Raw genomic sequence first — 26,811 nt, 5'->3', positions numbered from 1 at the left:
TGTCACCATTATCAGAAATTTGAAGGAAATTTGCAGAGGTTTCCCTTGTCCAGTTTTAACTGATTTCTAACATAGTTCCATGCAAATATGCAATACAAAGATACGATTCTCAAAAAATAACCTCGGGGCTGACAGACTAGCTGTCCTGTCAGAACCTTAGTGTCCTGCCTGGAAGGGGTGCTCAGAATTGTTCTTTTTGCTTGGTTTCCCCCCAGTGTGCTTATTTATATTCTTTGTGTTTTAAAAATACATTTAATAATTTAGAAGCAACAAGGAAAACATTGTTACATAAGAACTGAAAATATTTGCATGTCAAAAAACAAAAATTAAAACGACTAACATTACATCTGGAAAATACTTAGAACTTAAATCACAGTAATAACAAAGAGCTATTATCCCTAATATGTAAATCTCTGTAGAGTTTTCCAAAATCACAGGAGGAAGAAAACCCTAGAGATAAATGAGCCAAGAAATGAATAGACAATTCACAGTAAAAGAAAAAGAATCTTAATTGTGTGAAAAGACACATAACCTTGCTGATAGGAGGAAGGTAAATTAAAAGCTTCTTTAGTCTAAACCTTAGGACCAAGTTATAACAAGGAAGCTTTTTAAAATAAGCAACATGAGCAAAACAACAGCTTTCAAGACAGTGGACATCAGGCAATGAAGGACAGTGACCCGGTGAAGGACAGTGACTGGAGAAATGCAAACCCTGGAGGTGAGTCGGCCTCGAGAGGCTTTTCAGGTGGCTGCAGGAGGGAACCCAGGGGCTCGCCAGGTTTAGGGGACAGAGCTAAGAGCTCAGAGTGCCCAGGGATTGCTGGGCGGGTCCTAGAGAGAACCCAGGACTCCGGGTTCTCCCAGGTCAACCCTTGCCATTCACTGGAGTCGAGTCAGCAAATGGAGGTGAGGAAACTTGTTGAGGCCAGAGAAAGCGCTGCCCCAAGGATGACAGGGAACAGCATGCCTCGCTCAAGCAGGCTGGGAACACTCTGTTTCCTACCAGCGCCAAACCTCGTCATTCAGAAACTAACTGCAAAGAAATCGTACTGCAACAGGGAGGAATAATCAGCCTAAACATGGCCGTAGTCCACCTCGTAAACCTAAAACCAGAGTGAAAAAGATTGAAATATTTTGAAGAACTTTACTGTGCCCAAGAGCATGGCTCAAAGACATTTGTAGGAACATGCCCTGATAAGCTAAAATGACCGGCACCAATCGAGCGATTCCGGGTGTGCAAGAAGCAGGAACGTGCTGCAAACAGAGAGGGGGAGACGTCAGCTGGGCTTAACCCAGAGCTGACTGTGCCATCTGCTTTCACGAACACATTCACTAGAAGGAAATTCATAATTTATACTTTATAATGCAAACTGCCTAAATTAGAAAAGAAGAAAGATCTTGTCTATGACTTCAGATTCCCCCTTAAGAAACTAGAGAATAAAAAAGAGCAAATTAAGCCTGAAATAAGTTGAATAAAGGAAATAAGGAAGATAAGAGATCAATGGGGATAAAAGATAAAATCAAATGAAATAATGGCATATTTATTTATTTGTTTTTATTTATACAAGAGCCAGGTTCAGTCCAGATGTGCGGGAGGGTGAGAGGATTCACCACAGACAGAGTGGGGAACAGAACAGGCAGAATGATGAAATACACTGCTGAGGGGAACAGTGGGCAAGACAGGAGAAGTCTGTTTGCCATGTGGGTTGCTCCAAGGCCAGTGGGGATCGAACTGGCGCTGCAGAGGCTATGAACAGCTTCACAGCGCGGCGCTCAACCGCCCGCGCCACCAGGGAGGCCCTAATGGTATTTTTAAAAGATCCATAAAATTGATAAGCCCCTAGGCAGGCTGACAGGAAAAAATAATTAAAGGCACAGATGATCGAGGTCAGGGTGGAAGCAGTGATGTCACCACAGATTTGACATAAACTGAAAATATAATACGGGACTATCAGGAACTGCTTGTGTCCATAAATCACACAACTTGATGAAAAGGAAAACTCCTTGAAGAGATAAACCAGGAGCGTTTAAGAGAAACAGGTAACCGTGTGTTTTATATAGTTAAAGAAATGAGAGGCTTAGTTAAATAATGAAAACTCCAGGAGCCAACACTCCTGTTGAACTTGACCAAATATTTAAGAAAGAAAGAATTCTAATCACCCCCGCCTCCCCGGTGGCGCAGCGGTTGAGCGCTGGGTTGCGAAGCTGCCCGCAGCCTCTGCAGCGCCGGTTCGATCCCCGGCTGCTCCCCGGCCACCAGAGGAGGGTCCCACATGGCGCGCAGACCTCTCCTGCCGCCCGCTGCTCCCCTCAGCAGTGTACTTCGGTCCTTCTGCCTGCTCTGCTCCCCGCTCTGGCTCTGGTGAATTCTCTCACCCTCCCGCGCTTCTGACTGTACCCAGTGCTTATATAAATAAACAAACAAACAATAAATAAATAAATACATGCCTCTTTAAAAAAAAAAAAAGAATTCTAATCACCCCCACACTTTTAGAAAAGTGAAGGAAGGACACGCTTTCCAACTCACTTTACAAGGCCAGCAATAGCTGATTCCCAAGCCAGAAAGCCATTGCGAGGACACCACAGATCCGTATTCCTCAAGAACTTGAATGCAAAAGATCTTAACAAGGTGTCAGCAAATAGAAACCAATTTTGTGTTTTAAAAAGATAGTATGTCCGTTTTAAAAAGTTAGTAAAACTGCCTTATTCAACAATGCCATGACTGTCTAGAGAGAAAATCTATGGAACCCACCAAAAGGCCACTGAACATTACAGAGGAAGTTTATCAAACTTGCAGGATGCAATTAAATATTGTATTTCTATATACTATTGTGAGAAAAAACAAAATTAATATTTTTGAATGTTATGTAATTCACAATAGTGTTAAGAAAGTTAATACTTATGGATAAATCTGACAAAAGTACACTGAAAACTAAAATGTTGCTGAGAGAAATGAATGAAGACTTAAATAAATGGGAGCAGTGCTGAATTTGGAGTCCGAGGATTCTGTATCATTTCGATGTAAATCCTCCCTCAATTGCCCTGGAGATGACACACAATCCGAGTCACACAGCTTTTTGATAGAAATTGACAAGTAATTCTGAAATGTGTATGGGAATTCAAAGGACCTTTGTGGTAAAAAAAAAAAAAAAAATCTGGTAAAAGAGCAATAAATTCGTTTTGTAGGCCCTACCTGCCTTATGACAGAAAAGCTATTGTTATCGAGAAACTATTATTGGTGTCAAAATAAGTTGAAGGAACAGAATAGAAAGCCCAGAAGGGGCCTCACTTTGGAAAATGTGTATAACTGATTTTTGGCAAAGGTGTAGAGAAAGAATAGCCTTTTCAAAAAAATGAGGCTGTAACAATTGGCCATGCATATGGGGGAGAAAAGAATTTTGATCCATAGCTTGCACTATATACAAAAAATCTTCACGAAGTATCAACATTGAAGCGTAAAACTGTTAGAGTTATGGGTCTATCTGGGTGTACATATCTCCATACACACACATACACCTGTTGCCTCTGAATATGCACACTATGTCGTGCATTTATAAAATGCTTTGAGCATAAAACAGGAAAAATCTTCTAGAAGAAAACAGGAAAAACCTTTTGTGACCTTGGGTTGAGCAAAGAGTACTTAGATACTAAAAGCACAAAAGCACAAATCAAAAGAAAAAGCTGACCAATTGGACTTTATCAAGATTAGTGAGTTCTGCTCTTCCAAAGATGCTGTGAAGAAATGAGAGGGCAAGCTGCAAAATGAGAGAAAATATTTGCCAGGCATATATTTGAAAAGGGATTCATAGCCAGAAAATATAATAAAGTCTCAAAACTCAAAAATAAAAAGCAACCCAATAAAAATGCATAGAAGATTTGCCAGATGCTTCACCAAATAAGATGCATGTTTGGCAAATGCGCCTTCGAACACTGACTATATCACAGTGAGAAATCGTTGTTCACCTAATCGAGTAACTAGAACTGGGAAGACTAGAGACGGCCCCTCCTGGTCTAGGTGTGAGTGTGGAGGCTGCTCATGGGGATGCGAGCTGGTGCAGCTGCTCTGGGAAGTAGCTCGACAGACTCTTAGGCTGAACCTAACTTGCGTGATCCAGACTTTCCCTCACAGACACCTACCTACTCAGGAGCGACGAGAGCCCACGTCCTTGCCAAGCCCAGGAATGGATGTCCTCTGCTCCCTCTGTCGTAGCCAGCTCAGGCTTCCGTCAGCACGAGATTGCATAAAAATGTGTGCAGCTGGGCCAGGTCTGCCCAGCGCGGAACAAGGACTCTCTGTAGACGCGCCCTGCGGCAAGGATGCAACGCAGGATGGCGTTTATTGTGAGACAGTAAAGAAAAAGAGAATCGATGCTGTTTGATGCTATTTATAGAGGATGCTTTAAATGCAAATGAATCTGCAAAGATAGAATAGGTGAGTGGGTACCAGCGGGTGGCTTCGAGGGGTACATCCCAGACACCAGAAAACCCCCCTAGGGTGGCTACGCGCACACTCTGGATTACGGGGATCGTTTAAGGCGGTGTCCATACTTCCAAATGCATGACAGTGGACATTTTAACTCTATGCAATTTATTAATGTTAATTATACCTCAATACAGTTTTTCAAAACTCCCTTCCTATGGAATTTGCACCCAGCAGATCGACAAAGTCCTGAGACTGGGGCTGACTGGCCGCTGGCGCGGCTGTGGGGCGGCCGGGACGCGCGCCCATTCCCCTCACTGCACGCTCCTCCTGCTAATGAATTTTTAAATTTTAATTTTAGCTACTCCAGCTGCTCTGCCCTCTCCTGGCGGCGGGGCTAGACTCGCGGTAAGACTCTCTGGGACGAGACAGACTTAGGCGAGGAACCAGCCCGTGAGCACGACGTGACCCTCTTCATGCCGTCCTTTGTGCTTTTCCCATTGGCTCGACGACTTCGAACTGAGTGTCTGTAGCTGGCAGGGACCGGCCGGCGTGGGGGGCAGCTGTGGTGAAGCCCAGGTCTCCTCCCAGAGCCGGCCCCAGCTCCTTGCACAGACAGTAAACAGCCGGCCAGGCAAGCCAGGTAAAGGGGACCGTGTCAGGTGATGAGGAGGGGCCTGGGGGGGGGGGCTGTGATTTCAGAGCAGCCTGAGGCCTCCGGGAAGGTGCCCTGGGAGTGGACATCTGAAAGCAAGGGCCTTGGGAGGCCACGGAGGGGCCTCGGGAGACCCTGGCGGGCTGGCGTGACTCCGTCAGACTGTGTTGTCTCTGCCCTTTGGCCACGCCGGGAACAGCTCCGGCGTCCTCCTCAGCCCCCCGCAGGCCACAGAATGCAGGCAAGTCACCCAGCACCTTTGTTCTTTAAAGATTCAATTTGTAATTTATTTGATAAACACATTTCACCTGTGGAGCAACAAGTGGTTGGAGGGACTATTTTTCATCCTTTTGGGGAGGTGGTAGCTTGGGGTTTTCTCCCCTTTGCATAAAGCTGATGTTATTTGTGAGTTGTTTGCACAGCTGTATGAACTGGGGGGCCCATCTGCACCCCTCCATCCAAGCTCCGCTGTCAATACCCTCTCACCTTCCGTCCTCCCGCCTTCCCTCTGCCCTCCGGCAGCCATATGCTTGTCATAGAGACAAAGGATTCTTTTCTGCTGGGTCTTGTCAGATTGTTTTCTTCAGTTGTTCATGTTCCGCAAGTGAGCGAGGCCGTCCAGGAACCATCTTCCACCTCCTGGCTTACCTCACTGAGCATCACCCCCTCAGGTCATCCGCTTTATCCCAACGGCGCTGTCTCTTCAGAGAGCCGAGTGGTGCTGCACTGGCTGTGAACACGATTCCTCCCCGCTCATCCCGCACGGGCACGGAGCTTGGCTCCACGACGTGGCAGTGCTGGGTCATGCTGCAGAGGACTCAGGTGGGCCTGAGTCTTTTCACACCAGCCTTTCCACGGTCTTCGGGAACACACCTGCGTGTGGTGCTGCTGGGTCACATGGCAACTCCATTTTTATTTTTTGAGGGTTCCTCTTGCTGTTTGTGCCACGTAAGCTTGGAGCCCAGGGTTGGGGAGCTCAGGCAGGATGAGCTTCTGGCTAATCAAGATCTCGGCACCCCCATTCCTGGGACTAGATACTCTCTTGTCTTGTTGCCTCAGGACACATTTCCCAGAAGGTGTCCCTGGTGAGTGACACCGACTGTGCTGCAGTGAAAACATAGTGTGGCTTCTGGCCCATAGGGAAACCCCAGTCTGAGTTTATGCCACCCCTCTGCTGGCAGCCCCATGAGACCTGCACGCCCTGCTTGGTCCTCTGGCCTCAGGGGGGCACCATGCCCTCCAGGACATTTACCTGGGCTGCTCCCCAGATGGTGCTTCTTGTCAGTGGCACTGGTCAGGCCTGACCAGAGCCCACTCTCTGGGCAGAGAGTGCCTCCCTAAGGGCTTCCAGGCCGCCACTCACCACCCTTGTGCAATGGTCATTCATGCGCTCTCTCAGTCACCAGACAGATGTTCACTGAATATCCATGTGTCAGCAAACAACCGTGCATATCAGTGGCTGAAGGGACAAACAAGCAGTGACTCCATTTGCAGAACAGGAGGCCAGGAGAGAGCTTGGGCCTCAGGGGCTGACTGCCCGGCAGGCGGGAGCCTGGCACTGGGATTTGCTCGGCAGGTGAGCGGAGGCCGCTATTTAGTTCCTCTGAGCCCTCGTGTCCTCGTGTGTAGTGAGAGTAGAAACATCTACTTCTGGCTGCCAGGAGTTCTGAGCAGTAAGTGAGTGTCTGTGTGACAGCTGGGTTACTCTGCTCGTCTCCTTTCTCCTGCTCTCCGCCTCAAGTGGGCATGACAACTGGAGGGGCAGCGCCATCTTGGAGGCATTGGGCATCCTTGGGTTGGAAGCCCCAGGCCCGGTGGCTGGGCAGGAAGGGCATTGCTGGGTCAGGGAGCTCCGTCCCTGCCCGCGCCACCCTCACATATGTTGTGTGCGTGGGAGAAAGTTAGATTTCTGTGTTACTTCAATCACTAATATCTAGGTCTCTTCTCTGACAACAAAACTCAATCTCGGCAGAAACTCTTGACTACTCACCCCTCATATCCACCTCCCCCCGCACAGTGTCGTGACTGACAAGAAGAGCTGATTTTATAATTTAATATTGTTATGTGGAGTGATTTTAGATGCTCTGAAACCAGGAATATGATGAGGAGGGAAATTATTGAAATGAGTGTCTTTATAGCAAATCTCTGATTTTAGATGTTATCCTTATTCTCTTATCTGATTACAAAGGCGATAGAGATTCAATTTAACAAAACTGGAAGCTACTGAAAAACATAAAGGCAAAATCAAAGAAAATCGCCTGTAATCAGTTCTCCAGGGGCAAGCATTTTAACATTCTGCTTAACTTTCTTCAAGTTATTTTTTATTTCTATGTATTTGAAAACAAGGATTCTTCCTTCCTCCCTTTCTTTTTCCTACCCTCTTCCCCTTCTTTCCTGCTTTCACTACTTCAGTTACTGAACAGATGTTTCCTGAATATGAAAGTCATCTCCTTTAACTGCATTTTTTTACTTACCTATTTGCTAAAGCTCTCCCGTTTCATTAAACATCCGTGTAACTAAATAACAGCAATAAAAGAGGGTAGAACGTTTGATGTTATACTATCATGGTAGCATCAATAACACAAAATGACCAGCTTTATTTATTAAGCCCCTGATAGGTGCCAGGCCCTGGCAGCTGCCTATTTCCCAAAGTCTGAGAATGCTGCTGTGCTGTTGTATTTTGGGCAATTCTCTAGTTGTTTAAGTGGAAGCTTAAATTCAGTCTCTGTTACTCTATCATGGCCAAAAGCCCTTTAATATTATCTTAAAGCAAATCCCAGACATCACATAATTTCGTCCATAAATATTTTAGTATGTTTTTCCAAAAGATAAGAAGTCTTTCTCTTTCTTTTTGCATAACTATGATACAAGCCAATTATTATCTCGAAAAAAGTTATATGAAGGAAATGTAATTAAAATGCACTATGTGGCGCAAATTCAAATACAATTTCGTGAGCGACAATACTGCAAATGCTGACTATTTGGCTTAAAGGTGGGCGTCAGTTGTATTGCATAACTGGAAAGAGGTGTGCTGTACATGTCAGTCTGTAAGAGAACTGATTCTTCACCTCCTGCATAGACGGTCAGCCTATATTGTGTATAATAAAGCACTGAGAAGTTGCAGAGCAAATAACAAATCAAAGACTGAAAATCCAAATAGCAATTTGGTAAATTGAGGCACAAGTACAGCCATAGTGATAAATACATTAAATATAATGGTTTAAACACCCCAGTTAAAAGGCAGAGATTGTTAGCATCACCCCCACGGCCTATCAGGAAATTATGGGAACCGTGACAGCCAATCTCCTGAGGTCGGAGGGGAGCAAATGAAGTTGGGGTGCCCTAAAATAAGAAAGGAGACGGGAATGCCACTGGTAGGTGAGAAGTGGTGATCGCCACATACACCGAGACTGGGAAACTCACTCTACATCTTACCATTGTCGGAAGAGAATAGTTTCTCCTCTGCCTGGCCTTTTTGAGGGTTAGAAAAGTTGAGATAAAACTTCAAGTGGTTTGTCTGACCCAGAGAAGGCAAGCTCAGAAGTAATGGTCCTGGAGATGGTGGTGTGATGGTTGCTGTAGGCAAATGAAATGGAGGCCAGTGAAGCAAGGACACCCACAAAGAAGCAGCCGAACTGGAGCTGAGCCTTGGGGGACAGAAACCAATGAAAACCCAACACCGCTTCTCCTTCCATTCCATCCTCTATGTGGCTTTCAAGAACCTTAAGCAACTTGCAAGAGCATCCCAGTTAACACTTACTGTGCGTCCCCCTGTGCCTGGCACATCCCAGCATCATTCATTCTATCACAGGCCAAGAAATGGGTCCACAGAAGGCAGCGGCCTCCCCGGGGCCACAGGGTAAGTGGCAGATGCTGGGGCAGTCCCAGACCTCCCGTACTCTTTGGATCTCATTGCTACTCAGTGGCTGCTCAGGAAGTAAAGCAAGAGCTTCCTCTGCAGAATAAGGTCTTGCAGGCAATGGGTCGTTGGAGGTCTTCCAGCAGACATGGCTTCCATTGAGACAAATTGACTGGAATCAGCCCGGAGGGAGAGACTGCTGAGTCCACCCAGGCCTGCAGGAATGGCGGGAAGGGGGACAGGCCGATGTGCAGGTGGACAGAGCTCGGCCAGCAGGATCTGTTATTACAGCTGGAGGCTGAGAAGCAAGATCCTCAGTTTATAGGTTTCAGATGTGGTGCCATCTGCTCAGAGGGGCACAGCCATGGGGGAATGGGTTTTACGGAAGCTGGTGAGTTCTGCACGTGAAGATGAGGCCCTGTGAGGTGTCCAGGAGGTGCCTGACAATTGCAGATATGAAATCTGGAGCCCAAGAAGCCCAGCCCCGTCTGGAGATGAAGATTTGGGAGTCAGGAGCATAAAGCTGTTCCCAAACATCCCCAGGCACGTGGGACCTCGCCCCCAAAGCCCACAGCTTGCTCTTTGTGCAAGTCTTATCCCTTACATTCATGTGTCTGTCATCTGTCAACGCAATGAGACCAAACTCTCAGAAGACAGAATCCAATTTTCTCGACATCGCCCAGCTGGTCAGTCCTGCATGGGGTGAGTCATCATCTAAGCTTGAGCTCACGTCTCTCGGTCAGGCTCGGACCTCCGCCTCCGTGGCAAAGCAGGGGCCAGGTCTTGATGGCGCCGTTATCCAGGGTAGGCCCGGCCCCTGCTTCGCCACGGAGGCTGGGGTTCTTAGCTTGCTCCGAAGCTGTAGCCCTGGGACTTGAATCCAATCTACCCATTTCCAGAAGCACAGGCTTCCTCGGCACATCGTCACCATGTTTCTGTGCAGTGAGTTGCAGAAGGCAAATCCATAGTGGGTCTTTCTCCGCCTGTTCCCACGGCGGGTCACTGTTATGCGCAGACGCTGTACAATGAGTAGCCTGGGGACGTCCTGGTGTTGCTAACAGCCTCTTCAATCAGCGCCAGCCCCTAATTTTCAGCTTTTTTTTTTTTTTTTGAAATCCTTATGTGCAATCTCCTTTCAACCATGCATTATTCTAGCAGAGTCCTTGAAGAAGCAGGCGGTCATCAGAGGGGCAGAGCGTCCCCTCCCTGGGGAGAGGGGGAGAGGTGGCCATCACACCTCCAAGTGCTGTCCAGGTCCCACTTCCCCGAATCCGCAGAACAAGGGCTTCTCCTCATCCTTCTGCTGGTGACGAAAAGGAAGTTGGGAAAGGTCAGGGGCTTCTCAAGACACACAGACACCTTCCCCTCCGCAATCAGGGCTCTTTCTCCGGCTTCCCTCTGCTCACCAGACCCGCTGATGGGAAGCGGCCCCTCCCCCGAGAGCTCGTGCCTGCGGGCTGCTGTGGGGAAGTGGCTGGGGCAATCTCAGGCGGCCCTGGAAGACGGCGACCCCCCGCAGAGGCCCAGCTCACCCCCGTGCACGAGGGCCCCTGCCGGCAAGACGAGGCCTCAGGTGACCCCTGATGACACGGGGTGTCTAAATCAGGGCAGAAAGGAGACACTGGGTTCAAAGCCAGAAATCCCCCCTCGTAGGGGCCATGACGGGGCCCGGACGTCACCTACAGTCTCGGAGTCTCAGCCTCCTCGGGGGTCAAGTGGGTCATGGCGCCCACTGCGCCGGGTCTCGGTGAGGTAGGAGACAGGCGCTCAGGTAGCTGGAGGGCCCAGCAGCCCCTCCCAGGAGCCTGTGCTTCCTGAGGCCCATCCCCCAGCAAAGTTTATGCAGGAACTGGTCCAGCCCCCGGGCTCACTGATGAGGGCCAGGGCCGGAGAAGCATGGAGACCCCCAAGGACCCCTGTGCACCTCGCTGGTCAGCATACGAGCACCCTGTGTCCGCGCTTGGGGCTCAGGCCGGGCCTGGCTGCCAGGCGCGTGGGTCCTGGGTCCGCCCCTCCTGGGGTCCCTGTCTCTGATCCCGCACACCCGCCTCTCCTTCCGAGGCCTCCCCCTTCCTCGCGGCTGAGAGGGGAAGGCAACTCTGACTTGCGGGCAGTGCCCCCCAGTGGCGGCACTTTCTGGCGCCTGGAACAAGAGGGCGAATCCTGCTGAGCCTGCCACGTCGCCCCAAGACGCAGAAACCATGAAGAATGACAGGCAGGTGCAAACAGCAGGAACGAGCCGCTGAGAAGGGCCTCGGGCACAAGGCGTTTATTTCTGAACGCTCCCTTGATAAAAACAAAACATGGAACAAACACAAAATGTGAGAACAGAGGTTGCTGCTAACGCAGTCCAGGTGGGGGCTGCGGGGTCTTCTCAGGTGACTGGAGGCAGGACTGAGGCGCTGGTGTCCCTCCGTCCTGTGACACTGAAGAGGCCGAGCCACCGGGAGCCACATGGCCAGAGAGAGCCGAGCTCTTGAAAGTCGGGGTGGCATTTCTGGGGGTGTTGGTCTTCTGCAGGTGCAAATTATATCTGCAAATTATCACCACATACATACCACACACACACAGCACACACACAGCACATACACCCCACACACAGCACACAGCACACACACTACGCACCACACGCACACTACACCACACGCACACACCACACTCCACAGCACACGCGCGCAGCACACACGGGGGCAGGAGAAAGTCACTCCTCCCGCTGCAGGCCCCGGGGGCTCCTCGGGCTAGTCCACGGCCGGGGCCCACTCGGCCTTCTTGGCGTTCAGGAAGCTCTTCTTCTTCTTCCTGGGAGGAAGGTGCAGCGAGATCTCCGGCTCCGCTGGGGTCCTGAATATGAAGAGCTTCTCGCCCGTGTGTAGCAGATCGATGGCTTCCGCCCCTACGACGGGCACGGGGGCCGGTTTGCCGACAGGCTCCAGGGTCAGGTGCGGCCAGCTGCCTTTTCCAGGGAGCGCCACCCTCTCTCCGAGGGGCAGGCATGTCTTCTTCAATATGCTGAGAAAGAACAGGTCCCCCCAGCGCGTGAGAACAGCTAGGGAGGGGCAGGGCCCGGCGCGCGAGTTCAGGGAAGCGCAGGGCCGCCCGGCCTCGCTAGCTGTCTCCTCCCCGCCCCTCTGCAGGGCCGGGAGGGGCGGGCAACAGGACAGAAGGGGCCCTGCAAACTACAGAGGCTGCATAAGGAATCTTTCTCCTTCAAATGATAATCCCATCTTAACAGCCAGGAGTGAAAATAAATATGGTAATTAAAGTGCTAATAAGGATGAGAACGTTCTCCTGCTGCGGCCTGTCTTCACCGATGAAACGGTCCACGTGGAGACAGGCTGTGGTGCAGGGCAGGAGTGTCCCTCCGTCTGGGGTCCACACCCCTCTGGCCCACAGCGCTGGGCTGCCCTGCCAGCCCCCGGCTACCCGTCCCTGCCAGCCCCAGCCTCCTGTCACCTCTCCTTCCTCCGGCGAGCCCACAGCATCTTCTCTGCTCCTCTGCTTCTCAGGTCTCCTCGAAGCTTGCTCTCCAAGTCGCGCCACCAGCCCTGGTGCTTCCTGAAGGCAGGCAGGGACGGTCATTCAGCCGAGGCCACGCCCACACCAAGTTAGGAGGAAAGAGGAGAATCTTCAAGTGACTCGTAAGCTCCACCCCTCTTGCTCGAACCCCTCAGTGCTGCTGTCCCCCATCCCGGCCTTCCTCGCTCCCACCACAGCCCTACAACCCCTCAGCTGCCTCCTTGCCCTTCTGAACCAGGAGCTGCTTCTCTAGGACCTGCTGTTAGAGGCCTGGCAGCCCCGGGCTCCTGGACACCCGCCCTGCCCCCTGGGGAGCCCGTGTGGACACTTCTCAGTGTGGTTCAGCTTCCCTGCCTCCCCGGGCCCCTCAAAACCTCCTCCGGTGTGTGGTCAGCCGGCTGCAGCCCCAGCCCCTCCTCCACATCCAGCACCTTTGCCACCGGGAGGAGCACCCTGCCCCCTGGGGAGGGCGTCCACCCAGCATCGTCCAGAATCACGGGAAAACGGCCCAGGCGAATGTCTAGTACCAGGGCCACGTTCCCACGCTGGCTCGGCCCCCAGTGGAACGAGAGAACTGGCGTCCACAGACGCGCTTTCAAGACCCGGGAGATGCTGTCTCCTGCCCCCGGCCTCTTTCAGAGCTTCTCAGAGGCAGCCGCCTGCACGCACCTGCTCCTGCCCAGGTCAGCCTGCTCCCCGGGGTCACTCTCTGCCATGTGGTCTGGATGCTTCTGGCTGATGGAGTCCGGCAGGGCCAGCAGCTCAGGCTGAGAGGCCGTGGGCAGTGCCACGCTGAGGAGCCGGCGCAGGGTGGCTGCCGGCACCATGGTCAGCCTGGACAGGTAGGACGCCAGCCGCAGCTCCTGGGGGGAGGGGGGATTCAGCCTGCGCACTCTGACCTCTGTGCTCAGCGTGCCACTGGGGTGCAGTCTCAGGAGATAAATATTCTAGTTGCTCAGTCTTGAAAACATGCCCCGGGCCACAGAGTGTCTAAAGCAATCTCTGGCCCAGCAGCCTGGCTGCCCGGCTGCCTCAGCGCCCTCCGACTGCCCGCAGCTCCTCACTACCACACCAGCCTGGCCTCAGCCCAGCCGCTGGTCACCGCCCTCCTCCCGCACACCTTCCTCTGGGGGCCACAGGCGTGGGGCTGAGGGGTCTGGCAGGCTCCGGGAACCACCGAACTGACCCTCAGCCACGAGCGACTGAATGGCCTCCAGGTGCCGGCCCTGAGCCGGGATTCTCTAATCCACCTCCATGCAGAGGAGTGGAAGCAGGATTTGCTCTCATGGGCGCTGACATGGCCCAGACTTCAGTGCCCACCCGTGTTCCTGGCAGGGCCTGCTCGGGCTGTGTTGGGCTGATTCCAGACAGGGACTCGGGAGGACGCTGGGTGACCATCCAGCTGCAGAACAGGAGGCGGCGGGCGATCGCCGCTGCTGCCGCAGACTGAAGTGCTCCACGCGCCGCCCCGGCAGGGCCCGCACAGCCCCGCAGCCACCCTGCTTGGGCGTGGGCCGTGGACGCGGGCAGGGCGGTGAGGCTGGCCCAGGGCACGCGCACGTCCTCACCTGGCTGTACAGGGTCACGAAGGCGTCGTTCTCCATCTTCTCCAGCAAGTCCTCCAGCGCGGCGCCGCCCTGCTGCTCCTCTCCCCAGCTAGGGCAAACGGGGAGCCGGTGAGGCCAGGCGAGCCCACTCGGATGTGCAGGGGTCCCCGAGAAGATCATCTGGCTATTTCCAGAACAGGAGTCCCCAGTCTAATCCGAATCAATTTTAAAGACCCACAAACAGTCAGCAGAGGCTTCCCGTCTGGGGGCGACAGCAGCAGCATGTCCCCCTAGGGAGAGGTCCTTGTGGCTGCGTGGGCATGTGGGACCCTACTTTGGAGACTCTCCTGGGACTCCTCACGGCTGTGGTGGAGAAGCCCGGGGTCGGGCTGGCCACCCCTGCTGTGCACCTGTGGGGACGGTGACCAGAACCCTCTCCTGAGGATGCCCCGGCTCTGGGCAGATGGGGGCACCGCCCCACAGGGGTCCCCATCACTCTTCCTGACGCCACACCCCCTCCCACCTAAACCACTGAGTCGACTGAAGTCAGCGGGACTGTGGGCCTGCTCCTTGCGGTTAGTACAGCCCAGCCTCCCCCTCAAACCCAGGTGACCAGCAGCTCTTTCCTCCAGGAAGCGGGGAGCAGTTGGATATCACACGCCCTGAGTCCCCTCGAGCCGCACCTCAGCTCACGCAGAGTCAGCCCCTCTGACCGGTCTTGATGTTTGCACAGACGAGCCTGAGCAGGGACACGAATCACCTGACCCTTCCCCCCGATGTGGCCTGTGACCTTCAACACACTCGAGCGCGTGCTTTCAACATCGGAGCCACACGTGGCGCGGGGCGTGCGGCTGCCCTGGCCCTAGCAGCGTGACGCTCACCGCGGGAGGGACGAGGCTGCTAAAAACTATGTTTTCCAAGAATTCTTAACGCCAGAGTCACGGCTGACTGTCTAATGCTAACTGGAAAAGAAGGCAGAGAACACGACCAGAGAAGACTGGGGGTCTGTCTTTTTCGGGATTTTACAAAAGCAGGACGTGCACCCCCCGTCCAGGTGGGGGCCAGGCCCGCAGGTGGGGGCCAGGCCTGCATGGCTGGGCCAGGAGGGTCGGGCTACAGGGAGCACCGGGCAGGGTAGGGGCTACACTGGGGGCTGGTGGGCCCCCCCAGGCTTCTTTTGCAACTTCCGTGAGTCTATCATTATTTCAGAATTAAAAGTTTAAAAAAAAAGTAGGTTCAGTAAGAAAGAGCTCAACGATGCTAACAAGACAGAGGAGAAAGAAGCTGCCAGCGAAGGAGGGTGCTGGACAGCCCGCAGCTCGCCGGAGGCCAGGGCCACAGCTCCACTGCCGGTGAGAGCCTGGGAAGTGGGGGACGCGCCCCTGAGTCTGAGAGGTCAGGAGCCCCCCCTGCACCCCAGCCTCGCTCACCCCTGCTGGTGCTGCTTCAGGCACTTCGGGCCCAGGCTCAGGGCCCGCTGCAGGACGGCGGAGACCTGCCTCTCCGAATCCACGGCGTCGGGCTCGTTGAGAAGGCAGGGCCCCTCGCCTGCCCACTGCTGCCCGCTGCTCAGGACCCGCTGCTGCCAGGCCGCCTCCTGGTGTGCCAGCTTGTCCTCCAGCTTCCTCTCCAGCTCCTGGAGCTCCTGCACGCGAAGGGGCGAGAGAAGCCGGGCAGCTCGGCCTGAGGCAGAAGCCGGCACCATCTGCTCCCGGCCCCACCCAGACAGCTCCTGCCACGGCCCGCATGGAGACAGTCCAGCAGAAGGTCTGCAGGCACACCGGCAGCCGGGTCACACGCCAGCCCTGCACCCAGGCCCCAGCCCACAGGACAGGGTTTCGGGGGGAGGCTGGGCCTCCACCTGCCAGTGTCCCCACAGAGCTGGTGAGGCACTTTCCCTTGCAAGCTCCAGTGAGCCTGGCTAGGAACGGGAAGGGGACACGTGCCTGCAGATTATCAGCTGCCCCCGACCTCGACCACACCCTGCACATGCACCTGCCACTTAGCACCAGGGGGATTCGAGACTCAGTTCTGGAAGTGTCCGAATGCCTCTCCCTGCGAGAGCTCAAGCAGGGGCTTGTTCCTCCTCTCCCCAGCAGGGGCAGCCCCAGCGGCCTGTTGGTGAGAAAGGCGCTCCCTGAAGGACCCTGCCCAGCTCTCCTCAGGTATCGTTGCAGGAATGGATTTATTTATCCTCCGAGAAACAGCACAAGGCAGGACTCTGTTGTCCCATTTGATGGCGTCTGAGTGGGTCTCCTGCAGCCGCAGCGCCTGGCGGGGAGGGCCCCGGTGCGGGCCCAGCTCCCAGCCGCGTCCCCAGCTGGCTTCGAGGGAGCTCCTGCGGGTGCCCATTTGCTCTCTCAGGTCTGGACTTACGGGAACAGCGACACGGGCAGCAAAAGTCAGAAATGAGAAAATTCAGGCTGAGCGGCCAGCGGGCGGGGAGGCGGAGGGAAGAGCGGGGAAGGCAGGGGCTCGGGTGGGCGGGGACACGCAGTGGACGGTGAGGGGCAGCCGGCGGGCACAGGCAGCCTGGGGTCACGGACCTGCTCCGAGTAGGCCCATCCTAATTAGATTTGCCCATCACTGCGCCCGGGCCCGCGGCTCAGCTATGCTCGCGAACGTCCAATTTCACAAACTGAGTCTAAATCTTTCATGAAATGAGGGGCACCGGAGACGCGTCCTTCGGAGTCGCTTCCCCCAGCGCACTTCCTTTCATGCTTTCTTAATTCTCCTGAATGTTTAACAGCTCGAAAGTCTGTTCCCGATGGGGAAGTGGTTTCCCTAGAATGTTCACACTGCAGAATCAGCCTAATATCTAGAGCAAGACAACAGGTTTGTCCTCCCTCCAAAGGCAAACCGAGAGACATCGGCGCGGCCGGCTCACAAGACAGCTCATCCACCTGCTGCGGCTGCTTCCGGGTCAGGCCAGGCGCTTCTGCTCTCAACCCACTAGACGGAAGCTCCCGGGCTCCTCCAGAGAGCCCCCAGGCAAGCTGAAAATGCAGATGCTGTGCCACCCGGTTTCCAACAGAAGCAAGGGGAGCCGGCGGCAGGAGAAGGGGTGCATGAATGGGGCGTGGGGGCCAGTCACTGGGTGCCCCGCTGCACCGTGACCAGCAACCTGCCGGCCCCCAGGAACCCGGGCGCACCTCAGTGCCAAGCCCCAGCCAGGGGACTGCCTGGGTTTGGGGCAAATTCTACAGAAAGTTCCCCCACTGTTCATTTTCTAAGGAGTTTTATTATCTTGGATGGATGTCCAGTGGGACACCTGGACTCTGCGGCTCTGGAAGGATCTCCTGAGGGTCTCCTCCGTCCCTCCCCTGCTCGGGGTCTCTGTCACTGTACATGTCGGTGTTACACCTGCCTCATCCGGCTGAAACCACCTGGTTGTGTTGCCTTAAAGCTCTTTGACAGGCGACCGCGTTAGGCGGGGGTGTGTTTTCATCCATCGTACATCTCTGTCCACCCACGAGCGGGACGGGGCTGTCCTTGTTTGTTCCCAGGTATTTCTTATACTGCTGTGTCAAGGCTATCTGAGCCTCCTACAATGAGTCGTTTTTCAAACTATCAAGAAGAATTTGTCTGTAAGATTGGGAAAATGTGTACCTCAAAGTTTACTGGACATGACTATAAAGCTATTATGGTTACGTTGTGTGTACCTGTGCACCTGCGTGTGTAATCTGGCGTGTAGGTGTGTCGTTGGATATAGAATGTGTATATTCATGCATATTTATGTGTATGTGCACATGTATACATGTGTATTTGTGTGTGCATGTGTATATGTGTGTGTGAGGTTTTTCAACTACTTTCGTGACAATGGGTTGATACAGACTTTCTGACTTAATTTTGGTGCTTTATATTTTTCTAAGATTTTTCTATTTCATTTCAGTTTTCAAATTCACCACGTAACGTGGAATTCTTTGATTTCTGAAAGATCCTATGCAGCTATCGTGCCACTGTTCACACTTCTGAGGTTATTTACTTGTTCCTTATCATCACTTTTGAAGGTCAACTTCATCAGAGATTTGTCAATTTTATTAGACTTTCTTTTAAAACAATTAAACTTTTCACACCTTTAATTCTCTCCATGGTGGTTTTGCTTTTAATTTTATTTACGCTAGTTTCTTTCTTCAACTTTCTACAGGGTCATTTGTAATTGTCCCTCTAACTTTCTCTATGATCTGAATCGTGAGCGCTTCTTCATTTCTAACAGAAGTTGCGGCATAAATTTCCCTCTCCCACCTGCAGTGGCCGAATCCCACCGATTTCAGTTGTCAACATTACGTGGCGTTTGTGTTCTATGTAGTTTTACTTTTCTATTATGATTTCTTTGATTCATGATTTATTCAGAAGTATGTTTTAAGACTTACAGAATATGAACTTTTTGGAATAATCTTTGAATAAACCGATTTAAGTCTAATTGTTCTTGTTCCAAAAGGCGGTAAAAGTAACACGGCAGCGTGAATTGTTTCTACCCGCCCTGTGTGTGGAGGACTTGAGCTCACGCTGCTGCTGCGCACGACAGTCAAGGCGGTGCTTGGTCCCTCTGGACTTTCGTGCTTCCTCTGCTCAACCAGTTAGCGGCTCTCAGGTGTGTTGAAACTTCCCACTGGGCCGGCAGATTTACCCAGCTCTCCCCGTCGTGCTATCAATTTTCTTTCCTCTGTTCCCTGTATGCAAATTTAGAACTGTTCCACATTGGCATGTTTAAGTCATTTTGTTACTCTCTTTAATTCTCTGACAATTTCATCCGTTATTATTGTATATTCCACACTGGGAATTCAGACAGCTCAAGTCTTTGGGGGGTTTAATCTTTTTCTGTTTCTCCTGTAGCGACGGCATCTTGTGCTGTTTTCTGTGCGATCATGAGCTTTCTAATTTTAATTGAAACTCCTACTTGATTGAACTTCATCTGGGGGAGTCCTGAGGTGACCCGATTGAGAATAATTTTCTTTGGCGAGGACTTGCTTTGCTTCAGCCAGAGGCCTGAGCAACCCCTAGCCTGGAGCTGTCCACGCGTGTCACCGTGCACCTCCCCGCTGCCCAGGAGGACGCCTTGGCTACAAGGTGATGGGCAGACCCCCGCGTGCAGCAGGGGCTTTTCCTAGTCCTAGCCCCCCACATTCATCCCCAAACCCCAGGGCCCCAGCCTCAGCACTGCCCCTGGACTGCTGCCTCTGGATTTGCTTTCCTCTCCTCCCTCCCTGCCTCAGCTCCCTCGGGGTGTCCTGGGCCCTGGAGGATGTCCTGTCTTCTCTCGCGAGCTCCAAGCATCAGCGAGGATGCTCATTTTCACCCGTCCAGCCTGGGGACGTCTCACGCTGTGATACCAACAATGCTCCCAGCTCCTTTCTCCCGGGAATTGGTGCAGGGCGCACAAAGCTTGCCGGGGAGAGAGCCTCGGATGCTGCAAAATCTAAGGCTATTCATCACCTCTTGAAAAAAATTATAGGAGCCCGCCCCCCTTCGCAAAGATCCCAAACACGACGTAGTGAGTTACAATGAAAGATGGACCCCATTTCTGGCCACCATCACTTCCTAGCTGTGGCGCTCGCGGAGAACTTGACCCGCCACGGCCCCCGGGTGAGAGCGGAGCACGGCAACGGAGCCCCATGACAGCGCGGCCCACGGCTAACTGATGTGAGGTACGGCAACCGGCATAATGGCACCGCGGCATAAGACTGCAACTTGTCATTAATCACGCCGAAATAACCGCCTTAAGACTCATGGTGAAGAGGGTTACTCGCGTTGCAAGGGAAGCAGGTCCAGCCACAGCGCTGGACCTGGGAGCTCAGCACAGGGCTGGGAGCTCAGCAAACCCGCGCTCCTTGTCCTCACTGTACGCCGTCATCCTGCTAACACACAAGGCAGGAAATTCCGAATCTACACAGAAAGGACCTGAACTTAGTCTTCCCCACGGTGCCTCCGACGCTTTGATTTTATGAATATACCTTTCACACCTCACGGAAACCACGTAGGAACAACAGCAATGATTTCCATTACGAGAGTAAGAAAACCTGGTACCCACGGCATCGAGCTCATTAGCTCATTTTCCAAGGCACTAGAAAGACACAGCAATGCTGCTGACCGAGATGGCCCAGCGTCAGAGATGTCGGCATTTAAACATCCCAAAGGACTGATCCCAGGGCGGCGGCACAGCGCAATCCTGGGCCTCAGCTGCAATGTGCTCCCACCTCATTGAGCTCACTGAGTTCCGAGGCGCAGGCAGGGCAGGTGAGCGGCACAGGCGGGGCAGGTAACTACTCATCTGACAGTGGGAGTCCAGTGCCTGCCCGGCGCGCCCCGGTGCCAGCCTGCACTCACCGGGTTGTGCGACTCTAGGATCTGGGCGCAAGCCGCCGGGGTCAGCGTCTCGGATGCGCTCAGCTCCTCCAGCAGCAGGTCCTGGGTGCTCAGGAGGGCGGTGTAGGCCCGCAGGGTCCTGGTCATCCTGGCCGCCTTCTGGAACTGCAGCGAGACCAGGGACTCCACGAAGCGGGCCTCCTGGGCCTCCAGCTGCTGCACTCTCTCCCCCCGCAGCTCTCCCCGGACCTGGGCAGACAGCAGAGACCTGTGTCCACACGCGTCCCATCTAAGTGCCTGTGGGGGCCGGTAGGCGAGGAGAGGGAGGGGACGCTGGACACCGGGAGAGAAATGGCACCACCAAGGGCAGGGAGGCAGGAGCGCACGGCCCCCAGGGAGGGAGGAAGCTTCAGACCAGAGCTGGGGGGAAAAGGGAAAAGGCCTGAGCTGGGTCCACCTGAGAGGGGTGTGTGTGTGTGTGTGTGTGTGTGTGTGTGTGTGTGTTGGGGGAGGTGAGAACACTGACGTGCAGAGCCCCCTCCTGGGGCGACCTGGAGGCCGGAAAGAGACGCCCCCCCACCCCCCGTGCAGACAGAGGACCAGGGGCCCCTGAGCTGCGCAGAGGCTGTTCTCCCTGGAGCTGGGAAGGGTCCTCCAGGGGTGGCTGAGGGGGCTGCTGGCCCTGGTTTGGGGACGCGCACTGGGTGTCACCTGCAGGGGTGAGGGCAGGAGGGGAAGCACGTATATCCCGGGGCAGGGGCAGGCGCCAAGCCCTCCGCGCACTGCAAGGGCAGGCGGACATTGGAAGGAAGGCGGCTCCAAAGCCTTTCTTCCTTGGAAAGCTTTATTTGTTCATTCCAGCATCATAAAATGTGCCTCTAGAGAGGGTTTTCATCCTGGTCTGAAAGAACTCCAGGGAAAAGACGCGGATTTGCATATCTATGAGGTATTAACGACAAGCTTCATTAGATATTCAAGCTATCTAAAGTAATACAAATTCTCTGCCAGACAAAGCCGCTAAATACTCCTGTTTTGAATGAGAAGTCTTCCCTGCCAGCGTCCTCAGCGCAGGTGCCTTTCAAGAGGGCCCCCCTCTCAGCCCCGCAAACTCCTGTAAAAGCAGAACAGCACCCCCCCAAGTCGCCCAGCAGAGTCTCTGGGACTCAGGAGCTCAAGCCCTCACCCCGCTCCTCGCCCAGGCTTGGGAATAAACAACCGGACAGACAGACGGATGCTCCGAGGCCCAAGGGCCAGCTGAGGGAGAACTAGACTGGAGAATGGGACACCCTTTGGGTGTCCAAAGGGAGACCAGCCCCAAAGAGCTGGCAGCCCCACCTCTTGCTCAGGGCGAGGGGGCTTCCTGCAGGCAGGCTGGCTGCAGAGAGGGGCCGTTGCTGGCATGCCACCCGCCATGAAGAGGGCGAGGGGCAGAGGCACCTGTGCCCTGAGCCTCGGGGCCATGTTTCCTTCTGTTTGTGGCCGATCTGTCCTCGGCAGAGGTGGCCGTGGCACTGGCTGTGTGGCCTAGAGCAGTCGCTTGCCCCCTCTGACTCCTTTTCAGAGGAAGTGAAAAGGAAGCAATAAAAAGCTAGGGGGCCAATTGGAGACACCCTCCGATACCTGATAAATAGCATCGGCCATTATTATTACCACTGTTATTATTTTCATTATCATTATTACAATTAGCTTAACAGTCTCTTGGATTGCAGGAAAAAAATTAAAATGAAGAGTTTGTAATGCTGGGGGTTTTCTTTTCGCCTTCAAAAACGTGTCTTCGTTACTACTTATTGAAACAGATGCACACTGCAGGAAATCCCAACGATGGAGATTCCTGGAGAAAGACACGTTTAAAACACACACGTGTTTTACTTTAGGATGCGGGGAGGGGCCGGCGCGCCGGGCGAGCCTCTCCGGCTCGGGGCTGGGCCTTCTCGTCTGTCAGGTGCAGGCGGCCCAGACGACGGCCTCTCTGCAGGGGTGGGGGCACGTGCAGAGGCCCCAGAAGCACTGGCCATATGACAAAAACCTAATGCCCACTAACTGAGGGCTGGTGAGAGCACCCACGGTGGGTCCACGCCAGAAAACGCTGTGTTGCTAAAGTATTGGAAACTTCGGGTTTCAGTGAAAAGCAGGGATGATAGACAGAGGCAGGCAGACGGGTGGAGGGTGGACGGAGGAACAGACAGATAAACGGACATGGGCAGGCAAAGATGAGACATGACAGACGGGCAGACAGACAGACAGGTGTAAAGAGACAACTAGGGAGGTATAGGTGGGCGGACAGATCCAATTCAAATGGTTGGAAGGAAGAAGGAGCCACCTCGCCCGCACCCCTCACGGCCACGTCATTTTGTTCATCTCCCTGGTGGCGCCATCGGTCCGCGACTCCATGGACTCGCTGCCTCTCCCCAGCTGGAGCGTGAGACCCGACGGCGGGGCCGCCGCCTGCCCTGCCGCCTCCCTGGCCCACCCGCGGCCGGGCCCCTGCCTCCCAGTGCCAGCGGGGTGAGCAGACAGCGGGACGCGTGTCCAGGTGAGAAAGGGAGCGAGGTGCGGGGGGGCGCACGTGGGAAGAACATGATGTTCAGGTAAGGCTTCGTGGAGGGCACACCTGAGGACAGGTGGGGACAAGATCCCCGGCTCCAGGTAAAGCAGAGGGGAGGAGGGGGCGCGGGACAGAACGCAGGTAAGCGGGAGCACAGGCAGGCCTGTGAGACAGTGCGGGCGCCGTGTCAGACCCACGGAGGAGCAAACAGCACCGTACAGCGAGCGCTGGGCTCCCGGCGCAGGCACGAGGCGCGTCGGCCCCTCCCCCCGCCAAGTGTGCGCCAGCGTGTGTCTGCCTTCGTGAACCCACGCCTCGCTGACCAGGCTGCCCCCCCGAGCTGCTGGGAATGGCGCTGGCAGGCTGCTGGGGGGCGGGGGGCGCCGGAAGGAGCAGCACAGTTAACAAGGTGGGCCTGGAGGAGCCGGGAGGCAGGAGGGGGGAGGGTCCAGACAGGAGCAGGCCTGCTGGTGAACACAGGGCCTGGGTGGGACGATGGAGGCGCCGCACGCTGTGTGCCTGCAGGGGGGCCGCTGCCAGCCCCCCGTGCACGGAGAGCCTCAGACGAGGCAGAGACACTGACCTTCTCCACCAGGTCTTCGGGGGCCTGCTCCTCAAAGAGCTGGATCTTATCCTCGATGCTCTTCTTCAAAAGGTCGATCTTGCTTTTGCTCTTGGAGCGCGACTTCCTGGCCTTGGGCGGATGCTGTAGGGGTGAGAGCACGGCCCACGCGTGACCCCCCGGCTCCCAGGAGGCGCCCACAGCCCCGGCACACGGGCACAGAGCGCGAGGAAGGAGCCGTCCCCGGAGCTCGTCTGAGGGCCTCGGGCCGCCGCTGCCCTCCATGAAGACCTGGGCAAGGGCTGGTTCGGAGAGCGGGTCCTCTGTCCGCGAGCCGGGACCCGGGACGGGGGAGGACAAGGACCCCGCCAAGCGGGGCCCCAGGGAGAGTCTGGTCTTGACTGAGCAGGGGCGGCTCGGGGCAAACAGCACCAAGCTGTCAGCCCTCAGGCCCCGCTCCTGAGCCATCTGAGCCTCTACAGCCCCGAGAGGACCCCCGGCTGTGGCCGAGGGGGCAGCTGGGGCTGCGGGCAGCCATGCTCATGGCCATCAAGGGGCAGCGCGAGGACAGGGCTGTGGGCGCCAGTGTCCACCATTGACCTTGGCGGTTCCAGAACAGCTGGTGCAGCCTTGGCCGGGGCGGGGAGAGTGGGCGAGGTGAACGCGGTGGGCCATGGGCCGGACCCTGCAGGGACAGCGCGGAGACACCCCTGCCTCCGGGGGACCACTGAAGCCCACCTACCTGCAGCTCCGGGGCCGCCAGGGCTTTGTCCAGCTGCAGACACTCCGCCTCCCGCCACGCTGCCAGAAACTGCTGCAGCAAGACCTGGGCCCGGATTTTGGGGAGGGCCAAGCTCCTGTCCATCTGGGAGAAGCAGCCGTGGACCTCCTGCCGCGCCCTGAGTGACTCCTCCTCGGACAGGGAGAGAGGCGAGGAGCAGAGCTTCCTGGAGGGGCAACAAGCACCAGCTCTCACCGCGGGTCGTGGCTGGGAGGCTGGCGGCCAGCGCAGACCCAGGACAGGCCGGGGCATCCTCTCCCAGTCACGCTCGTCCCACGGCATCTCCTGGGCGCCCTTCGTCCCGCACGCCCGGGCGGCCCTGGGAACGCACCTGAGCGATGGCCCATGTGCAGGTTTGTGGGCGCCAACAGGCCGTCCAGCCTTCTCGACTGGCTTTAGAGACAGACACGCAAACCAAGGGGTGTACGGGGCGGGTGAGCAGCACGCGTAAGTCAGAGCCAGTGGCCCCAAGGAGGGGGCACGGCCCCGGGGCTCAGGCCATGCTGGGTCTTAATGGTGGGTCACAGCCTTCGCTGGAGAAAGCCACCCCACGCCGGCCACCGCTGGTGGCTGACCCTGCCCCCCAAGAGACATGTCCACGTCCCCCGCTACTTGTGCATGTAACCTATTTGGAAATAGGGTCTTTGCAGAGGTGATCAAGGAGTTATGTTAGGGACTATGAGGTCATGCGGGAGTTGGGGGGCCCTTGATTCAACGCGACCCTCTCCTTACAAGAGAAGTCACAGACACCGGGGGGATGGCAGAAACCGGAGCGAGGCAGCTGCAGGGCAGCAACTACAGCAACACGCAAGGCCAGACCCTTCCAGAGCCTGCGGGGGACCCCAGAGATCCGACATCCGGTCTCCAAAACAGGAGGGCTGCACTTCCGTTATTGAACCCCCTCCCCACTTTTTGGCCGTGCCAGGAACAGATACATGCGCCTACGTCACCCCTAATCCTTGTGGCGGCTCAGTGGTCACTTTGCAGAGGAGGAAGCAGAGGCGCGTTCCCCTTCGCCTCTCTGGAAGGGCCCACAACCTACACTACCAGAGAGAGAGGCCTCCTAGGGCCCAGCCGCCCAAGAGCAGTAAGGAGAAGCTTACCTCTCCTTCCGAGCAGAGCCTCCTCCCTCGGGAGGAGCAAACAAGGAGAGGGTTTTTCTCTTCCTTCCAGCTTTGGGTAATGTGTAGACAGACACACATTGCTCAGTTATTCATTCAACAAACATTCCCTACAGACGAAGTCATTGGTTGTTCTGGCAACGCCCGAGCAACAGACCACGTAAAATGTGCTTTGTGGCTGCTTTAAAATTCAGAACTGCCTGCTGGGCCCCTCCTGAATTACCCTCCTGGGTCTCACCAGGATGTGGGGCTGAGCACCAGCTGGGAGGTTCTGCATGGAGACAGGACCGTCAGGGCTGGTGTGGGTCCCAGTCAGATGGTCTGACGCCCCCAAGCACACCTGCCAGAACCCCTGGCTTGGGTTCCTCACTCCACAGAGCCACCAATAATTCCGAAGCACCACAGAAACCTCAGATTTCCTCTCGGAGGACCTCTGTCCCCTGTGCCTGCTGGTTGCCGGGAGCCCTCCGGTGAAGGCACTCCGGTGAGGCTAAGGCGTTACTCTTGCCCATCGTCAGACTGGACGGGCTCTGGGTGGTCCCATCTTAATTCTCTACTACGGAGACACCAAGAAAATACAGAAAAATGGGACGTGGCACCCCTGAAATTCAGGCAGGAGTTCAGGAAACAAAGACACTTTCCCTGACAAGTGTGCGTCCTCATTGTTGCTGCTCCATCGCCAGGTTCACAGCAGCTCCATCCCGCTTGAAATTAGGAAGCTCATAAAAATGTGCTTCAAAACCACTGTGCAAAGGCGTGTTTACACAATCCCTCGGGGATGAGGCTGCAAGCTCCGAATCCTAAACCAGCGAGCAGACAGGCAGAGCCACACGGTGCGCATCACTGGCCGGCCCTCTTTAACCCTTAGAAAAATCAAAGCGTTTCCTGGCAGCAAAGTGCGATTTCTCTTTTCCTGTTGAATAACTAAATCACTAACGCCCCCTGAAAAATGGATCCCAGTGAAACTGGATGACCTGGCCCTGCGGAAGCGGGAATGTCAGGTCTAGTCACATGCTCCGAGAGTCCCAGGCGCCCTGGGTGGGGCAGAGGCTTTGCGGATATAGATTGAGCACAATTCCCGCCCAGAACAAGGGCGGGAGCAAGAAGCGGCATTTAAGGATCTGGTGTTTATGGACTTGGAGACGACAGCGTCGTTTGGTCAAGAAAACAAACAGTAACACATTGGGGAGAGGGGACGGACGCGTAAGAGGGGCAGAGAAGAAGGAGCCAGGGGTCATGGAATCTAAACCGGAGCCATCTCCTCCCCTCTGCAAAACCTGGTCCCCTCCTCCGGGGCAGTGAGCCCTGCTCCCTGGGCGCTCACCCAGGGGCAGGTGCGGCCAGAAGAAGCTCTGCTCTGTGTCCCTCTTGGAAGGATCCAAGAGGTAAGTCTCAGCACTGTGAAGCTGTCCACAGCCTCTGCAGCACGAGTTCGATCCCCGGCCAGGGAGCACCCACAGGGCACAGCAGACCTCTCCTGTCTCCCCGCTGCTCCCCTC

The 26,811-nt window shown here is 55.0% G+C and overlaps 1 protein-coding gene across 1 annotated transcript in view; it reads right to left on the bottom strand.

Moving 5' to 3' along the window:
• Window positions 1-11,037: 11,037 nt before the first annotated feature.
• The window catches only part of EVC2 (EvC ciliary complex subunit 2), a gene marked incomplete at its 5' end in the record, with an annotated part of 58,886 nt that continues 43,112 nt past the window's right edge, over window positions 11,038-26,811 (bottom strand). Inside the window, 8 exons of the mRNA XM_054688293.1 lie at window positions 11,038-11,943; window positions 12,388-12,489; window positions 13,120-13,313; window positions 14,019-14,106; window positions 15,428-15,642; window positions 20,325-20,552; window positions 23,432-23,554; window positions 24,153-24,357. Coding sequence (XP_054544268.1) covers window positions 11,673-11,943; window positions 12,388-12,489; window positions 13,120-13,313; window positions 14,019-14,106; window positions 15,428-15,642; window positions 20,325-20,552; window positions 23,432-23,554; window positions 24,153-24,357 — 1,426 coding nt within the window. The remainder of the gene's footprint in view (window positions 11,944-12,387; window positions 12,490-13,119; window positions 13,314-14,018; window positions 14,107-15,427; window positions 15,643-20,324; window positions 20,553-23,431; window positions 23,555-24,152; window positions 24,358-26,811) is intronic.

The sequence above is a fragment of the Talpa occidentalis genome, unplaced genomic scaffold (genome assembly GCF_014898055.3).
Source record: "Talpa occidentalis isolate TD23 unplaced genomic scaffold, MPIMG_talOcc4v2.1 talOcc4.6, whole genome shotgun sequence".
NCBI lineage: Eukaryota > Metazoa > Chordata > Mammalia > Eulipotyphla > Talpidae > Talpa > Talpa occidentalis.
The sequence above is the reverse complement of the archived record's forward strand: the minus strand, read 5'-3'. Positions and strand labels throughout refer to the sequence as shown.